At 34.9% G+C, this 20,238-nt stretch overlaps 1 protein-coding gene across 2 annotated transcripts in view; it reads right to left on the bottom strand.

Moving 5' to 3' along the window:
* Positions 1–1,638: 1,638 nt before the first annotated feature.
* ANKRD12 (ankyrin repeat domain 12) overlaps positions 1,639–20,238 on the bottom strand; it is a gene marked incomplete at its 3' end in the record, with an annotated part of 70,047 nt that continues 51,447 nt past the window's right edge. For both annotated transcript variants that reach the window (XM_084252250.1, XM_084252249.1), the window contains 5 exons: positions 15,120–19,816; positions 9,460–9,558; positions 5,443–5,586; positions 2,503–2,598; positions 1,639–1,824 (listed from right to left, as the gene is read on the bottom strand). In XM_084252250.1, the coding sequence (XP_084108376.1) occupies positions 1,639–1,824; positions 2,503–2,598; positions 5,443–5,586; positions 9,460–9,558; positions 15,120–19,816 (5,222 nt within the window). The remainder of the gene's footprint in view (positions 1,825–2,502; positions 2,599–5,442; positions 5,587–9,459; positions 9,559–15,119; positions 19,817–20,238) is intronic.

Here is a 20,238-nt window from a genome sequence, read left to right on the forward strand (position 1 = left end):
TTGGTTATAATTTCCAGCGTGCAAGCTGAATTTAAAACATTTCATTCCTCATATAATCCTTGTACTTTTCTCTATCACAATAAAAAAACTTTCAAGAATATAATTCAAGAAACTATTGTGGAGAGTTTTATAAATGTTTATCTCATACACTGATGATCAACCTTATACTAACCTAATTTTCTCTTCAAAAATGTTTCATATGTTCAGTCACTGGTTTCGAATCTGAAATATTTCTGATTATTTGGTCTATATTATAGGAGAAACTGGACTTTTTCTAAGCACATAGCTAATTATTAAAAACAGCATACCAAATCTTATTTCAATTACAAAATTCTGAAAATTATATTTTTTATATTATGATACAAGAAAAAATACAACATATTGATCAATTTTTTCATAAACATTGCAGATTGATCAGAATGTCTGTTCCTTTTACTTATTTTAACTACCAAATACCTCTTTTTTGATTTGAGTACTCAGTTTTTATTTTAAAAGTGCAAAGGTTATTAAGCTTAAAACATTATATTTAAGCAATGTAAAAAAGTTTTACAATGATTTAACATGACCAATAAAATTTATTAAACATATTTACATATATTCACAGATTCTTTCATACTTGAGTATTAAAATAGACATTTACATTTCAGAATTTTCATTCAAAGGCATTTTTGGGGGGGAGAGGGGAAATAGATTCTACTGTGAGATGAAAAAAGCTGTTTCTTTGTATGATTAATTCTAAATAATATGTCCAACGTAGTAGGTCACAGGTACAATCCCAGGAGACTAGTATGAAACACCTTACACTCCACTTTAGGCATCAATTATGGAGAGAGTTAAATTATAGAAAGCATGCAATATAACTAAGTCACAATCTTTATAGATATGGTGATGAAAACAAGCTAACTCAAACACATGCATGCCTTATTTAAAAGTTTTGCTTCCTGAACACACTACTACTACACTTCATACAAACTACAACTTTGGTCCAATAAAACATTAGACAAAACAGTTTTACAATTATTTCTTTGTACATGTTTGACTAACAATTCCTTTGTATACATTTTGACCATTAATTACAAGATTTACAACTGCACAATATGTATAAAATAAGTTATTAAAAAGGAAGACAATATTAAAACTTTTGAAAAGAAAACTATACAATTAATTTACAGATAATAAACTGAAGAAATTTTGTGCCAAGTTTTTCTTCCACATTAGAAACTATTTGGTAGGAATTGAAACTTTTAGTTTACTGATATATTTTAATAAAACTTGAAAGATTTGAATACTAGTGGTTATTTTCTTTCTTAGAGTGCTAACAACTTCCAGCGCTGTTAGCAGATTCTCAACTTTTTAAATATCTACCACAGTCTGCTAACATGCTTTAAAGTAAAGTTACATTTCACCAATATAAATAATAGTTTTTCAGTTAGAAACAATTTGGATCTAAGATCCAAAATAACTTTTTTCATTTTTTATAAAATGACAGTGTTTACTACACAACCAACTTTTTGCAGAACTTATACTAACAGTTGTAAAGGCATAATATCAGTATTTTTGTCAAAAGGCAGTTTCCTATAATATAACACTCTTGAGCTTCATCATTTGTACAATGATACCATCAGGAAATAATGGCTGCTATATAGGAGTCAATTCAAAGTCATCATTAACATCAACAAGGGGAACATAAAACTCTTGGATTTCATAAATGCTGATAGACTTATAGGTGGCGGGATCAAGTTCCTGGAGTTTGAGCTGCCATTCTAATCTCTGGACAGCATTTAAAGCTGCAGCTTCATGTTGTTGCCTCATTAAAAGACAGGTCTATTTTTAAAAAGAGAAGAATTGATTATCCTATTAAATATGCTTTCTTTAAAAATTCAACTCATCCATAGCTTTTAAAGGGATTAAGATAAACACATAAGTGGTACAAAAGTTTTTGAAATACACGTTTCTTTTTTAATTTTTTTTCTTTTGAAATACACATCTATTTCTTTTTGCCTTGTCTATATCTATATGCCAACTATTGCCAGGTCTGCAACTTCACAACCATTTTACAGACTTTAATTCAAAACTGTTCTTTCGAATAATGAGATTTAAATGATCAAAAGAATTGTGCAAATCTAAGAAGAGATTTTTGAAATGACACAATATTTCAAACCATATAATTTTCTTAACAGTATTTATAACATATATTCCTTCTTATATTTTTCTTCCATTCTTCAAATGTTAGAATTATAAGCAGATTTGCAGATTGGAAAATAAACATGCAGATCACTATTAGAAACTACTTCATCTTCTATATTACTACTAGAAACTGTTTCATTTTCTGTATTAGTACAGTTCTGGAAAATGGCTTTATTTTCCTTTACCTTCTCTAGCTGCGATCCAGTGTAAGGGTCAAATACTACATTTCTTAATCATCCATCTCTAATAATGGCATCAACTTTTGTTTATAAATGGGAAAGCAACCTTTTAAATTGAGCTTCTAAGAATACATACCTTTAATTTGTCAAATTTATCATCCACATCTTGTAACCAAGACATGAATTGTCTTGCATTGAAACGATCCCTCACAGAAGTTTTACTGTCATCAGACTGAAAGAGAACATTGACAGTTGAATATTATAAAACAAACTAACCCATTTAAAAATCTGTATGCCATTGTATTTTTATGTTATACTCTAAGGAACATGGAAATGTATTTCAAATAAGGACAAAATATAAGTTGAATACTGTTTTTCCCATATTGAATAAACAGATAAATTATTAGAAGTCTTAGGATGCTTGGTTTAGCTATTAAATATAACTCTACTGCTGCTTTGTTGAGTCAAGAATGTTTCTCAAAAATGGCAAGTCAGATGAAGTACTATGCTTATGACATTCTTGTTAGCATATAATCAATGTTAATGTTAAATTTAACATATATAGGGAAAAAAAGTATCAAGATGGAAGACAGGCCAACATTTTTTTCAGGCCAATACGCTTAAGTACTTACTCATAAAGAAAAATTTTTTTTTTTTCAAAGAATGAACCTTTTTTTTTTTTTAAGATTTATTTATTTATTTATTTATACAAGCACTGGGTACAGTCAGAAGCATGGGAGGGTGAGAGAATTCACCAGAGCCAGAGCAGAGAGCAGAACAGGCAGACTGATGAAGTACACTGCTGAGGGGAGCAGCGGGCGGCAGGAGAGGCCTGTGCGCCATGTGGGACCCCTCGCCGGGGGCTGGGGATTGAACCAGTGCTGCAGAAGCTGCGGGCAGCTTCGCAGCCCAGCGCTCAACCACTGCGCCACCGGGGAGGCCCTCATAAAGAAATTTTTTATCAACTCTTTAGAATACCAGTTTTGGAGTTAAGATAGGCTATCCTTAAATTTCAGCTTTGAAGCTTACTATGTAAATTTTATATATAATTTCAATTTTCTACTCTGTAAATGGATAAGAATACCTCTTTTCATTTTGTTTTGAGAGTTTAAAGCCCTTATAATAAATGCTTGGGTATACAGGAAGCCCTCAATCCAATAGACATTCATTGTGACTACTACTCCTACCCCTACTACTGTTACTACCAGTGCTAATGAAGTGACATCTGGGCGTAAGGTAGCCCTACAAACATACTACCAAATTTTTAGTAGTTATCAGTTCCTCCCTGATTTTATTGTTTAATTTTTAAAATATTTTAAGTTTATTTATTTTAAAAAGTAAGCGGTATGGTAGAGAGTAGGCTAATGGATGATTCAAGTTCATAACAAAGATTTATTTTCTTTTCCTTAATTTCTCAGAAGCTCTTCTCATACAAACTAAGCCTGCTATTAAGTCAGAAGACTGCCTACTGTAAAGGCAGCTGTAAAAGGGTAGATAACAATTCCACATTTTTCCTCAAAAGAATGACTAAGTTGTTCTTGTTCTTTAATTACTAGGCTGACTGTGGCCTGATCCTCTTTATTTTTTTTAAGGATTTATTTATTTATGCATACAAGAACTGGGGTACAGGCCGGAGGTGTGGGGGGTGAGAGATTCACCAGAGACAGAGTGGGGAACAGAACAGGCAGACTGACTGAAATACACTGCCGAGGGGAGTAGTGGGCTAGTCAGGAGAGGTGTGCTGTGCCATGTGGGTATCTCCATGGCTGGGGATCAAACTCGTGCTGCAGTGGCTGTGGATTGCCTCATAGGTTGCGTCTTAACCCCTTGCGCCACCAGGGAGGCCCCTGATCCTCTTTAGTCTCTGAGCTGGGGATCATTTTGTGGGTTCACTCAGAAAATTCACTTATTTTTGATGTCTTCTATAGTCCACCTGGGGTTAAGGATTTCTCAACTCTACTGAATATCACTATCAATATGTTCTCATCTGTTTTTTATTAGAAATGTCTTAATGTTCTTATCTAGTGACTTTCCACCTCAATTTCCAGCTCTGCTATGGATTTGTTTTTATTTTTACATGTCTTTGTCATTTCAATGAGTTCTGGGAAGAAGAAAAAACCCAATAGGTGTTACTCAGTCATCCTGAACTAGAAATCTTCAAGAAATTTTTCTTGTAGCTTCACTGTAGACTTCCATTTATACTATTCAAAAATTTATCTCATTAATTTCACGAAACTGAAAAACACAAGATACTATATAATCTAGTCCAACTGTTAATAACATAGCTTAAATACTCATTTCAGTTATTAAGAACAATTCATTCTTCATTTTAAAATCTTTAACGTTGGAAATTCTAGAAGTGTCTCTGTGGCCTTTCCAGCATCTATTTCTCTACAATTGGAAATTCTAGAAGTATCTCTCTATGGCTTTTCCAATATCTATTTCAACTAGTTCTTTCTTAAGACCCAAATTGTTCATTTTAACAGCCTCTTCAGATGTTTCTGAATACTTTTATTTGAATATAGTGGCTTAAGACAGTTTGAATCTACTGATCTAGTTTATATCTTTTTTTTTTTAACAGAAGAAAAAAATAAAGCCAAGAGAGAACAAAGTAAAAACTGTTTTGTGTTACTAATTTGTGACTTAAAATACTGCTTCCTTCTCATTTTTTGTGATAATCCTTCATTATCTATATTTATACTTTTACATTAATCTATTTCAATAACATTCAAAATAAAAATAAAAATCTGGTGCAACTTAGGTTCAATTTACCTGTACTGTTTTCTAGCTTATATAGTAACTTCGAGTTGCTTGCAGGTTGGAAATGAATGGACAAACATCCACTCTGGAAACAAATTATGTCATCTAAAACATATAACTATATTGTGATTATCTGTTTTTATAATATAAAACTAATGTTTAGAGGACTTCAGAAAACAGAGGACCAGGTGATCATTGGTCTGAAAGAGATCTCTTCTTTGAGTCTTACTGATTTAATTCAAGTTTCTTCTTTGGAAATAGATTACAAAAGCACCCACAAGTTGCATTTAAGAGCATTCTAACTCTAACACTTTACCTGAGCATCCAGTGGCACACTGTATACTTCCGCGTCCAGTAAAACAGTGCATGCGCTAAATGGCAGGGTTTGATTTGCCAGTGTTCTTGCAGCCCTGTAATGAACTCGTAAAACTTCCTGTTCATTGGATACAATGAGTTTTTCCTGGTTGAGCAAAGAATTGAGGGGGGAAAAAAAAAAATCAATTCATTAACCACTTGCTTTTCAGATAAAAAAAAAAATCACTTAAAATGTGCTAAAGAATCTAGATGTCAGTTTTTTTCTTTACAGTAAGCCTCAGAAATCTGAGAACTCCAACTATTGTCACAGAATAAATTCCCTATCTAAAATTGGCACTCTTTAAAAATTTTGAAGTGTACAATGGTGGTTTTTAGCATATTCATCACGATGTTCAACCATTACTGCCCTCTAGTTCTAGAACATTTTCATCATTCCAGAAAGGAACTACACACCCTTCAGCAGTCAACCCCTCAATTTCCACCTTTTCCCCTCGTACCACTAATTTATTTTTTGTTACTATGGATTGACCTATTATGAACATTTCATAGTTCATTCCTTTTCATGGATGAATATGTCAAGGTATGACTATATACCACATTTTATTTATCTATTTACCAGCTGATGAACTTATGGATTGTTTGTACCTTTGGCCTTCCGTGAATAATGCTGCAATGAACACTCATGCTCAAGTTTTTGTTTGGATATTATGTTTTTATTTCTCATATGGTAGCAGCTTTTATAGAAACGAACACACTGTACTCTGATGCAAACTACCTGTAAACCTCTGATAATCACAGGACAACCCTGCCTTTATACGTAAGTAAGGACCAAAACGTTGAATTATGTAATATACAGTCACCCTATCATAAGGCTAATGCAATGATCTAGGCAAACTTCAATATTTAGCAGACTGTGAATTCCTAGAGTCCAGCTACAGATCTCAGTCTATCCTCATTCTAGTTATTAGGCTTGTGCCATCTGGTGGTGTAACTATCTTTTTTGGCTTAAACATCAACGAAGACCAACCCTGGGACCCATGACTATTAGAACTTCAAACACAAAGGTATTGATTCCAGGAATCCCTTAGTTACATGAAGTTTATCATTTTGTTGAATTTGCATGGAAGGCTTGGCTAGGAGAATACAAGGATGTGACTGGACTTTTTTTTTTATTGGCATAGAATAACTGGGTTGTAAGCCAGAGGTGTGGAAGTTGGGAAGTGGTGGTAAGAGAACTCACCAGAGAGAGTGGAGAGCAGAACAGGCAGCTTTACTGAAACACACTGCGAAGGGAAGCAGCAGGTGAGACAGGAGAGGTCTGCTATGCCTTATGTGGGTTAGCTTCCTGGCTGGGGATCGAACATAGGCCAAAGCACGGGAGCGCCTGAGACTTAACCCCTAGGCCACCAGGGAGACCTTAGATGGACTTCTTTTGCCTACCATGTTTCCCAGTTTGCCCTCAACTGACAAAAATTTTATTCTTTTCCTGATGGAGAATGCAGTTCACATCATATGCAAACATGCGTTACTGCAGTTTTGCTGTATTGTAAATATAGTAAAAAGTCAAAAACCTTGTCCTATTTAATCTTATAATTTCTTTTAAGATTTATTTATTTATTTATTTATACAAGCACTGGGTACAGTCAGAAGCGCGGGAGGGTGAGAGAATTCACCAGAGCCAGAGCGGGGAGCAGAGCAGGCAGAAGGACCGAAGTACACTGCTGAGGGGAGCAGTGGGCATCAGGAGAGGTCTGCGCGCCATGTGGGACCCCCCACTGGTGGCTGGGGAGCAGCCGGGGATTGAACCAGCACTGCAGAGGCTGCGGGCAGCTTCGCAACTCAGTGCTCAACTGCTGCGCCACCGGGAAGGTCCATCTTATAAATTCTTATGTGACAAATGACACTTCAAAGTGCTAAGTCTAATACTTGCTGTTTATTAATTTAAGTACAAGTTTAAAGTGCAACTTTAAATGATCATATACTTTAGGGAAAAAAAGATGAAAAGTTTTCCTAAAAAGTTGATTATAGTCCTGTAGAGATTAACATCAATAATCAAAAATCCCTTAAAAAGCAAACACCATTTGAGAAAGTACACTTTTAAATGATATACGTCCTCCCTAAAATAATTAATAAGATATGCTGCTAAAATGAGTCCAAATATTAAACTTTAGATCATAATTTTTTATCTTGTGTCTGTGAACTTCTATAACAGAACCTCTCAATGTCTTCTGAGAATGGGTTATGGGAGTCCCAAAGTATTGCTTCCTCTTACTCCTTGGATTGGTAGAATGCGACACTATATAGTTCTGAGGTAACCAAGCAGTGATTGTGGCTGGTACATTTATTTTCTATCACATTCATTCAAATGCTGTAATTTTCTGTGAAAAAGTACCCTTGGACAGAGGTCCTTAACCTGAGGACTTCATCCTCCCAGAAACCTATGATAGAGTGGGGCAGAGGACTAAATGACTGAACTTGGATAGGAAAAAATTATATATCTTTATTTTCACTAACCTCCTACTGGCATTTGTTTAAATTATGAATGTAGGCCACAAATCACAGTTATATCAGAAGCATCTGCAACTCTGTCATTGGAATTGAAAAATTACACATATTTTCAATTTACATTACAGTTGTCACAGCTATTGTCCCAATTTTTTTTTTCTTTAAAGATTTATTGATTGATTGATACATAAAAGCACTGGGTACAGTCAGAAGCGCGGGAAGGTGAGAGAATTCACCAGAGCCAGAGCGGGGAGCAGAGCAGGCAGAAGGACCGAAGTACACTGCTGAGGGGAGCAGCGGGCGGCAGGAGAGGTCTGCGCGCCATGTGGGATCCTCCTCCAATGGCCGGGGAGCAGCCCAGGATCAAAACGGCGCTGCAGAGGCTGCGGGCAGCTTTGCAACCCAGCGCTCAACCTCTGCGCCACCGGGGAGGCCCTGTCCCAATTTTTTATACTAATACCTTCTTTAAAATTCCAATGATTGTTAGACTTGCTGCTATATGACACTTAGCTGTAGGGTTTTATATGTGTGTATATGTAGACACACTTGTACAATACAGCTGGCCAACTATCAAGCAATTCTGCAATTAGTAGTTTATATAAGCACCAAATGGTAAATTTGTTTTCACATTGGTTAGACATTAGAGTTGCTTCCTACTAGTTTCCAATTTTAATTCATTTGGTCAATATTTAGAAGGAAATGAGTCATTTTTTTTTCTGTGTTAAAGTTCTGCAAATTGCAAAGTTCAAATGGGTACTCTTAACTGTAAGGGGGTAAGAGTTTTGGAACATGGATAGTTACATAGATGAATGAATATATGTCAGGTAACTTCAAACATGCCTGTTGGTTGCAATTGCTATTGCTATGTATTATATCATTTAACTTCTTATTACTCTTAAACTGTCACTGATGGTAAGTTTTTTACCAGTGAATTTTTCTTTTATCTGTTATTCTCTTTATCATGTTATAATTTTACTTAGTTAAAAACATTCAAAGTTTCATATTTACAAGATTGTTTTAGGGTTCATAGCACAAAAAACTTGAAGAACCTCTGCCCTAGGGAATCAATCATATATGAACTAAATAAACTGAATACAAGGTTTTGTTTATAGATGGATATGTGTATATCTATGAAGAAGGATAATAGCTTAGGTCATATTTTCAAAAACCTTTGGCCTTTCCCAAAGATTAAGAATGTGTCAATTTGTCAATTCAAAGGAAATGTTTTTTATGCTCTCTCTAAATAATGATTTAAGTTATTTTTTCCTGTCATTTTATACCAAGACTAATCACTGGAAACCACATCTAAGACAGACCTGTATCCACAGAACATGGGAGAAGCGATCCTACAACAGGCTTAAAAATTCTCCATCTATTACATAACCAGAAGATAGCAAAATCAAACTATTTCCCAAAATGGTTCTAAGAAAAATCTATTAATAAGAAACTGTAGGCCATTATAATCTATTATTGAAATAGTTAAAGTATAAAAGTAAATTTAAACGATTCTTACCCTTTCAATACTGTGTTGCAAACGTAGTTTCATCCTTACAACTTCCTGTTGTCGAAAAAGCTCTTTAAGTGGATCTGACAGTGAAGGAGGCGGTGTAATCTAATTTAAAAAAAACCCCATAATTAAAATTACTAGGCTTTATTTACAATAATGGGCTAGTCCTATTAAGACCTTTTTAGTACATAACATTGAAAACATAAATTCTAGTGTTCTCTGAATTAAATAGTATAGTAAAAATTATATAACTGATCATTATTTCTCAATTTCAGTGGTTTGAAACATAATGGATGAACCATATTAGAACACTCCAGCAAACAATGTTTTAATTCTGAGGAAAATTAAAAGAGCACATTAGGACTAAGGAAATTACTTACTACAGAGATACATTTTATTTTTTTTAGAAGATTTTTAAAAAAGATTTATTTATTTATACATAGAAGAAGTGGGGTGCAGGTCAGAGTTGGGGGTAGGGGAGGTTAGAGGATTCACCAGAAACAGAGTGGGGAGCACAACAGGCAGATCTACTGGATTAGGGGAGTGGTGGCCAGAGAGCAGAGGTTAGCTCTCTGGGAATCCAACTCAGGTCAGAGCAGTGATAGTGCTGAAACTTAAGCCCTAGGCCACCAGGGAGGCCCAGAGAATGTATTTCATTAGCAAGGTATAGAACAGATATAAACACATTAGAGGAATCACTAAAAAGGTCTTACAGCACATTGTGGTACATGAAGAATGGATGTACAAGATATTAGACAAGGAATTAAAAAAGGAAATCACTGTTAAAATGGTGTAAGATGTAGGAGGGAGTAGAGGGGATGGGGTCTAAAAATACAGGAGATTAAGGATAAAAAAGGAGCAGTCAAAGAGGACTTGTAGGTCGTTTAGCTTGAGGACTCAATGGTTGGTAGTAGGGACAACAAGAGGGAGTAAGTGGAGAGAAATAGGTCTTTGGGTAAGTTCAGTACTGACATGTTGAGTTTGAGCTTATAGAAATCCAAGTAGAACTATTCAGTTAGCAAGAATAAAGCCAAGGAGAGAAATCTGGGTATAACATATAAATCTGGGAATTCTCAACATAATCAATGTAAAAAGAAGATGTAGAATCAACAAAGGAATATGTGGAGACTTCCTGAGAAAAATTTCCTTTTGCTGCTTTCCTCATTGACCTTTAAGTAAATCATCCACTTTCAATATCTTTGAGTTCCAGGAGTCTCTAAGAATACAAAGTTCCCTGATAGCTTTCCCGGGATGCTCTTTCTTATCGCCCACTCCTGGAATCCCTGTGTGTTGGTGCCAGAGACCATAGTAGATACTAAATTATGAAAAGTTACAAAAATTTGTTATTTTTTTTGGTTCCTCTTGCTTCACTAGATTTTTGGGTAATTGCCCTGCAGTTTTATTTTACTTCCCTTGATTTCTTCTAGAAAAACCTCAACATTTTGGTTAAATTATGAGAAAAATAGGGTTAGAAGAATAACACTTGAATGGACTTTTAGAGACGTTTCACATTTCCAGTGTGTTCTCTACATACACCTGAGGAAAAATTAATTTGATAAAATGGCAATTAACTGACAGGAGACAAATGGATACAATCATATTGGAAAGTAAAAAAAAACATATGCAGTATCAAGGTGGTTTATATTGTTCTGGTTTTTATTATTTTTTTGAAACTAAGTTTTAAACACATTTCAGCCCAGTAAATTCAAAAACAATCTTCTAAAAGTAAAAGGTGGGAGAAGTTCACACATAAGTTCTAGTAAATATGAGTCGAGTTTTCTGAGCTGAATAAAATAACAGTAACACCTTAAATATGTACGATATCTAAAAATTTTTTTTTAAAGTTTATTTATTAATTTATACAAGCACTGGGTACAGTCAGAAGTGCGGGAGGGTGAGAGAATTCACCAGAGCCAGAGAGGGGAGCAGAGCAGGCAGAAGGACAGAAGTACACTGCTGAGGGGAGCAGAGGGCAGCAGGAGAGGTCTGCGCACCATGTGGGACCCTCCTCTGGTGGCCAGGGAGCAGCCGGGAATCGAACCAGTGCTGCAGAGGCTGCGGGCAACTTCGCAACCCAGTGCTCAACCGCTACGCCACCGGGAAGGCCCGATATCTGAAAGTTTTTAATGTCCTATGGCAAATACTATTTCAACCTGCTTTTGATACAGGGTAGGCATTATTGTCTTACAAATGTGAAAACAGATAACAAAGTAAATTATTCATGATCAACGAGCTGGGTTATAGGGAAACTGAGACAAACTCATGTGTGCTAATTGTAAATCTGTCCTTATTCTACTATATTGTGCTGTATCTCTACTTCAGTAATTTTAATTAAAAAAAAATCAAACAAAAAACTCCCTATTATTTCAAAAATAGCTCTGCTTATAGCCCCTTTTGAAATAATACTTGGTGCAACCCAATAAGGTCAAAGCCCCTCCAGCCTGAATAGCTACAAGGAAATTAAATTTGCATTACATCATTTTTGCAGGAATAAGGTATGGTAAGAGTTCACATCAGCATAAATAACATATATACACACACACACATATATACATACATATTATGTGTGTCACACCATATAGCCATATTGCTATCTCAATCTCCCAAGAGGCAAACCTATTTATTATACAAATTATTTTTAGTGAAATAGTTTATACAAATTCTAATTTAAAACTTATGTTCTTTAGAGTTTTCTCTTTATTTCATGGCTATAATACAACACATTTCAGCTAAGATCATTTACCTTTCAAAGAAAAGGAAACAAATGATGATTAGTTTTATATTCTTTGAATCATTAACAAATTAATTTGCTGAAAGAATTTGGAAGGACAACACATTTATTTACAAGTCTTTTAAATCCACCCACTCTATGTATAGTACCAGGTTAATATAAATAGCTCTGTCTTTTAAGATTTAAAAGACACTAATATGAGGTATAGTTATGGTATGGGAATAAAGAACCAACTTTCCTCTAACTTTTTCACCTCTCAATTGGGCTTTGAAAGATGGAACATGTACAAAGTCAAGATGTGAAACAGCACAGAAAAGCCTGGGGACCATCATGCCTAGTAAGGAAGTAACTGTAGCCAAATGTAGAAAAATAGGGGATTATGAAGGGGCACTTTGGTCTATAGAAAACTGGAAGTCTCTGAAGATGTTTAGCTGGGTAGTCACACAAACCAGATGTGTTTAATGTAAGGAACCCAGTCAATATAAAAGCTACACAGATAGATTAGCCTAGAAGCTACAGTTGCAGTTCAGAATGTCATTTTGTTCATTTCTGATACTCATTAATACAATGTTTATTATGAGTTATTTACATATACATTATTTAGAATATTTGATTAGGCAATATTCACAAACATGAGTGAACAGTCTAAGGAGCTTGTGAGGTCCTTGCACAGGGATGGAGAGAAAGAGAAAGGAAAAAAGGAAGTGAGATGCATCAACATGACAGTGGCTATTGTGATACGAAGACAGAGGTTGAATTTTGGGTTACCAGACTGAGAAATCCGATAGTAAATATCATAGTAACTAAAGCAGAGAGGGTAAAAATAGCATATTTGAAATAAGAAAATTGAGATAATTTTCTTATCTACTTGCTATTGGACATACTGATTTTAAGGATATCATGGAACATTCAGGAATAGGACAGCAGAAATGCAGTTATGGAAAATCAACAATATATTCAGGGTTGAAGATAAACTTGGAACTCATTTCACAAAATATCCATTGTATTCTAACCCTTAATCAGACTATAGTTCATAGGCAAAGGCAGAGATGTAAACATCTAACTACTATATCACAGGGGCAGCATAAGGAAGCACAAACAATTATGCTCTGACAGATGTGACATCAAAGTTGGAAAATAGCCAAGGAGAAAGACAGAAAAGGGGAGTGAAGAGAACATTTCTGGTAGAGGGAGCAGCACTGCAAAAGTACCAAAGTAGTGAATAAGATGAATAAAAGAGTGAGTTCAGTTTAACTAAGTTTTGGGTAAGTTTGGAAGTATGAGAAAATGAAGCTAGAGGAGTGAAATGTGGTCATAGTATGAAATGAATTATTATACTATGCTTAAATATGAATTTTTAAGATGCATGCAATGGGAAGTCAGATAATCAAAGCTGAGATATTAAAAAAGGAAATAGCTTTTTATTGTTTTTACAGGGATATAAATTTAACAACAAAAAAGAATGCCCCAGCATGAAAAGACTAGAAAGAAATAGAAATAAATGCCTTAAACCAAGATAGTGGTGGAAGACACAGATTCTGGAGCAAGCACTACTGTAGAACAATTCAGATTTTGGTGGTTTCTACTTCGGTATTAATACTAGTGAATAAAGGTTTGAGGCAGAGGAAAACTGTCCTTATGCTTAGACTTCCCCTTCAGGAATGAGGCACTCAGGCCCCAGCTCCTGTGAATATTGGGGTTAACAGATCTCACAGAAGTTCCATTCTAGAAATGCACAAAGACATGTCTTGTCCTAAGTGTAGGTAGGCTACCTATCAGAAGGGCAATTCCACTGCAAAGCTTCTGTGGGTTCAGTTGAGGTCACTGTTGCAATCGCATTTCAGTTCAACTTCTTGCTCTGCCCAATTCTACCTTCTTCATATACTTACAGGTATTGTTCCCCAGCAAATTTGTCACACACAAGTCAGAGGTCATTTATGTGATGCCCGAGGCACCTATATTTGATTCTGGAGGTAAATAGAGGTGATAGAGCTAGCTATGAAGATTTTGGAACTGGCACATAGAAGAATGCTGACACCACAGAAATAGGTAACCCCACACTGACAACACATTGATTGAAGATTGATTCCCAGAAAACTCTGATATTTAAAGGGTGGGTAAGAGGAGTCATTCAAAGAGAAAGAAGATGACATCTCAATGAGGCAAGGGAACCAGAAGAAGGCACAGTCACGAAAGACCAGGAAGGGGAGAATTTTATGAAGAACAATATGGTCACAAAGTCAATGTGACAGAAATCAAGTAGAAAGAAAAAGGGAAGAAGCCAATTAATCTGGTGACTCTGAGCTCCCTGATAAACTCTGGCAGTGCAGAATGGCTAAGTGATGAATAGGAAGTAAGACAGGAACTATTCTCCAACAGTGTGACAGTGAAGGAAAGAGAGGTGAGCTTGATGAATTAACAGTCAAGGTAAAATTTTTCCCTCCAGGATAAAGGAGACCTAGATGTGTTTGGATTGGGTGGACAAAAGTTAATGGAGAGGGAAAAATTGAAAAAATACATTAGCAAGAACTGTTCCATAGAGAAAGATTTCAGAGAATACTGGAAGAAATGGGACCAAAAGCACCAAAAACATGTAAAGGTATTACCCTTCAAAGAAATAAAACACAACTCTTTTGGGACAAAAGGGAAAGCAAGTAAGGAAGGAAAAATAAAACAGTATAGACCATTGTTGTTCGATAAGGTAGACATTAGCTGCACATGGTTATGTAAGTCTTACAAAAATGTGGTTTTTGAATTGAAATATACTGCATAAGCAAATACAATTTCAAATACTTAGGACAACAGATTTTATATAGAATGTTTCAATAATTTCTCCATCTACTTTGAAACAGTATTTGAATACATAGGATTAAATGAAAATATTAAAATTTTCATATATTTCTATTGTAGACGTCGACCGAGTGGTATTACTTACTGTGGGAATGCAAATCTTGCTTAAGGGGTTTCCATCCAGAAGATATGATCCATTAAATGTCACATATTCATCATAATACTGAGGAGCTTGAGGAATAACACTACACAACAATTTGCGTTTTTCTTCAATTTTTTTCCTTATGTGCAAGTATTCAAAATATGGATTTGCTCTTTCTGAACTGTATGGCTGAATCTCATCTAGTTTCAGAGAATCTACAATGGCTGCCAGAGATTGCTGAGTTTTCTCTTTTGCTTGTAGTAAAGAAGGATTCACTTGCACAGGCTGAGGTACACGTGACACTTTCCTTTTACGAGGGTGGTGAATTTGAGGATCATCTTCTTCAGTTAATCTTATTCTTGCTCTAGGAGGTGAAGATTCACTGTCTTTGTCTGGTAACAGTGTACAGCTAGCAAGAATCTGCTTGCTTTGGCTTGTCATTGCATTTGCTTTGTTTCTAGTCATCCTTTGAGGGATTTGGTTTTCAGTTTTATCATCGTCAACATTTTCTTCTAATTCTATTTTAACTAATTGACCATATTTGTGCATTTCTGGTTGAGCTGATTGTTGTGAATGATTTTCCAGACTTGATAAAGTGCTTTGTTGTGATTCTTCATCTTCAAGAGAAAGCAAACACTTTTCACTCTCAGGACAATGTTTTGGATTATCTTGTTCATTTAGGTTTCCTTTTGGCATCCCTGCATTCATTTCACATAAATCAGAATCACACTTATTCAAATGAGTTAAAACCAAATTATCTAGTTTTTCTTTTTCATGTAAAATAATCTGAATATCAGAATTGCTATTTTCAATCTCATGGCCATTGGAAGACTTATACATTAGTTTGCTAAATGTATAATGTGTATTAAGCTGAGAAGAGGCATCACTTCCATTAAAGTCCTTTTCTGATGATAACAGAGGCAAAGTATTAGCCTTCTCAAACTTCTCAAAATTACTTGGTGATGGGTCTTGAACAGTGCTTTCTGAGTACCCAGGGACAAAGACATCTGTCTTTTGAACATCTGTTAGGACCAAAGTATTTTCCATGTCTTTCGTGGACTCATTATCAGTATCTAAAACAGAACTGATAATTTGAACTGCATTTTTTTGTTGTAAAATACCTGGCTCTTGATGGGCGACATATGACAAAGACATATGTTTAGGTATAGATTCAGCATCTGAAAGTGATTGGCTATTGAACGAACAAGGTTGCTGTGAAGGCAGAAAGGACACTGGATCCTGAGTAAAAGAGTTTCCTGGCAGTTCAGTCTGGTGTAGGGATAAAAAATCACTACTTTGTTCTTTCAATATTGTGTTTTCAGAACTACAAAAACTCGGCACAGAAGAATCTTGATCAAGCGTACTAGAATTGGGGCAGATAAAGTCATTGTTACTGAATGGCTCCAATCTATCAACAGACATCTCCCACGATTTACTTTGGATTACACCAACCTGGTTAGATGATTCTAAATGCGCCGGACTGTCCATTAAAGTACCCACTGGAGCAGTACTCTTGATAACATTTATATCAGCTGAAATATATTTGTTATTTACAGATCTAGTAGGAGATGCTACAAAACTGGAATGTATGTTAGACACATTTGAAAGTTCTTTTTCAGGCACATCTGAGGATACCTCAGGTTTGGGAGAAGGACAAACCTCTCTTGGCACAACTAAGCCACCTTGATTGCTTTCTTCCGATATTGTTTGGAACTGTTTTGTATGTTCACAAATGACAGATGGCATGCTACATCTTCGAACTTCTACAGGTCTCCCTTCATTTATAGTTAGTTTAACATCTTCTACAGAAGATGATCGGAGATGGGATGCTGGAAGTCTGCTAGTATATGGTGGTTTAATTCGCTCTGGCAGGTCAGTCAGGTTATCCAACTCCCTTTCATGCAGGGCAGGAGACTTGGCAACTGGCAAAAAAGGTGACTGGGAAAAGGACATTTGGGAATCTGAACCGTCTAACATAAAGTCAGAATCATATTCGACTGGAGGCCTTGGAGTTGTGACTGTGGTATGGCAAGAATCTTCTGAGCTAGCAACCGAAATCAGGGATACAGATCTGGAGCTGAGACCTAGCTTTTCACTTTCTGATCTAGGAGACCTGTTTACGTTATTATCTGAAACAAAGGATGACTTTCCTAAATTCGTATTTTTGGTGTCAACAGACTGTGATCTGTTACTTACAGCATCTTTAGATTGTTTTTCCTTGGTATAAGAATCAGTCAGCTCTGAACTCTTTGATCTAGTAAGTTCTTTATTTTTGGACTCAGCTGTTGCATGCTTTGTTTTTTCTTTATCCTTTCCTTTAAGTTCTAAACAATTACGATTTCTCAACCGTTCCTTTTCTTTTTGCTTAATTTTTTCCTTATGTTTTTTGTGCCACTGCTCTATTTCTAGGTCTTTAAGGCTTAGCATTCGTTCAAAACTTGTCTGCATTAAATCATCATTCACTAACCTCTTTTCTTTGGGTCTAGAATCTTTTGTTGCAGGTGATGACTTAGGTTTAGGCTTATCAGTTTCAGATTTTAGTTTGAGTAAACTATTTAGTTGAACTTTTTCCTTGTGTTTGTCTCTTTCTTTGTATCTGTCTATATCTTTATCTTTTTTATCTTTTTCTTTTCCATCTGGTGTTTTCAAAGGTTCATCTTTTGTTTTTTCTTTAAGGGATAGAGTTTTTTCATGTTGAGCTTTACTATTATCTGCTATACTTGACTTTTTCTCTTCCTGGAAGTGTTTGGAGTTAGTTACATTTACACTTTCTTTATCTCTAGATTTTTCTTTTTTATCTAACTCCCGGTCTTTATTTTTATTTTTTTCTGATTTAATGTAGTCACTATTATCTGACTGTTTATTTTTCTTTTCCATCAAGTGCTTTTCTTTGCTTTCTGCTAGATGCCTTTCTTTTTCAAGTTTTTCTTTGTCATGTTTTCTGTCCATCTTTTCTCTATTTTTCTCTCTGTCATCAGTTTTTTTAACAGTAGTAGTTTTTATCTTCTCACCTTCTTTATGGCACTTCTCTGTGTGATGTGAATATAGCTTATCTTTATCTTTTATTCTATCACATTCACTAAGATCTAATTTTTCTTTCTCTGACTTATGCTCATGTTTTATCCTTTTCTCTTTTTCAGAATTTTTTCTTTCAATTTTCTCAATGTCCTTTTCTTTAATTTGAAACCGTTTCTCAGGTTTTTCCTTATTTTCTCTTAAATGCTTTTCAATTTCTATTTCCTTTTCTATTGAATGTAACCCCATAGATTCCTCACTGGCACTTAAAGAACTGAATTCTGTTTCTTTATCTATGGGTACATTTTCTCTTTCTTCTTTTAAATCTTTTATTTTTTCCTCCCTACAGGATTTCTCACCCTCCTTTTTTATTTTTTCTCGTTCTTCTTTTAAGTTTCTCTCTTTTGAGACATGCTTTTCTTTGGTTGATTTATCATCTTTCATGTTTTTTTCCAACTTTGACTTTTTTTCTAACGTTAGGGACTCATGCTCCATATTTAAAAATAGATCTTCAGTTTCATCACTTTTAAAAAAATTCTCTTTCCAAAATTCCCTATCAAATTCCACACTCCGCTGCAGCTCTTTAGCACCATCCCTATTTTTGTATTTTTCCTTTTCACCTTCATTTTCTTTTTTATGCTTCTCTTTTTCCCTCTCTTTATGTTTCAATTTATGCTTTTTTAACGTTTTACCTTCTTTATCCATTTTTTTCAGTGTGCACTCTGAATTTTCAAATGTTGGGCTATGATCTTCATCTTTTACTTTGGCATTTGATTTTTCACCAAATTCTAAATGAAAATCTTTCTGGTGTTTGTTTTTTTCCTTATGCTTACAAGATTTTACACTTGAACTTTCTGGCAAGAATTCAGATTCTGTATTATCATACCGAACAAGATCAGGCTGTAATGACATTTCAGAACTTCCTGGTGATAAACATGTTTTAGTATGTTCTTGTTTTAGTGGTGTTGATTGCTTTTCACTTAATCCACAAGAATGTTTGGGAGATTTACCAGTGGGAATGTGAAATAAATGTAATGAAGTGTCATCTTTTGGACTAAAAGATTTCCTAAAGTTCCCCTCCTCGCTGGTCTTTTCTGAACAATCTAATGCAGTGTTAACTGTCAAGTTTGTTACTCTGGTGTTTTCTTTCCCCTCTTTTTCTTGCTTTAGCTCTTGGTTCTCTTTATTTTTGTTTTGGTTCTTTAATTTTCTTTTAACTTTGCCTTTTTGTTTGTGTTCAGTTGAGACTCCATATTCCTTTTTGGCTTGTATATCAGAATTTGATGTTTCAGGGACAGAACATGGAGCAGAACCCTTTTTATTTTGAAGAATCTCTTCATCAGAACTTTCAGAACTTGAATACAAAACCCTAGATGGCTTTTGTTTTTTACTTTTAAATGACTTAGGATAGAAAGTTTTTTCCTGTTTTGCAAATAAATTATTCTTTTCTACTTCGGATTCATTCTCTTTTCGTAGCTCTTTCCTAAGAATATGCCTGTCATCAATCATTTTATTTATTTCTTCTTCATCATCATCTTTGAACTCATACTCATCAAGGGCAGATGGAAGAGGTGCTTTACTGGGGATTATCTGTTTACTTTCACAAATGAGAGAGTCTTTCTCTGTCTCAGAGTCAATAGTTTCATCAACACTTGAAGGATTTACAGACTGAGCCTCTTCAGAATCTAGAATTAGAAAAGAAAATTTGTTTTTGGCTGAAAGACAATTGTGAGAAATAAGACTGAGAGAAAAACCAGCATACACAGTTAATATTTCCAACAAGTCAGGAAAAAAATTCAGATTTATATAAAGCAGTAGAAATAATCTAAGAACTCAGCTATAGTGTTGTGGAAAAGCTATAATCTGTTACAGGATGAGATCCTCTGACCCCTTAAAAGCACACAAAGTACTGATTCACAATATATATTATCAAAAAATATATGAAAGTATGATGTAAAACATAAGTGCAAAACCCAGGGGACTAAGAGGAAACACTGGCTACTAAAATGTCATGCAAAATTTGTAGAATGTACTTTTTTTCCTGGAAAGAGATTAACTTTAAAATTCTTCAACACACAAAAAAAGATTAAGAACTACTAACTTTAAG

This window comes from Talpa europaea (genome assembly GCF_964194135.1).
Source record: "Talpa europaea genome assembly, chromosome: 13".
In the NCBI taxonomy this organism is placed as follows: domain Eukaryota; kingdom Metazoa; phylum Chordata; class Mammalia; order Eulipotyphla; family Talpidae; genus Talpa; species Talpa europaea.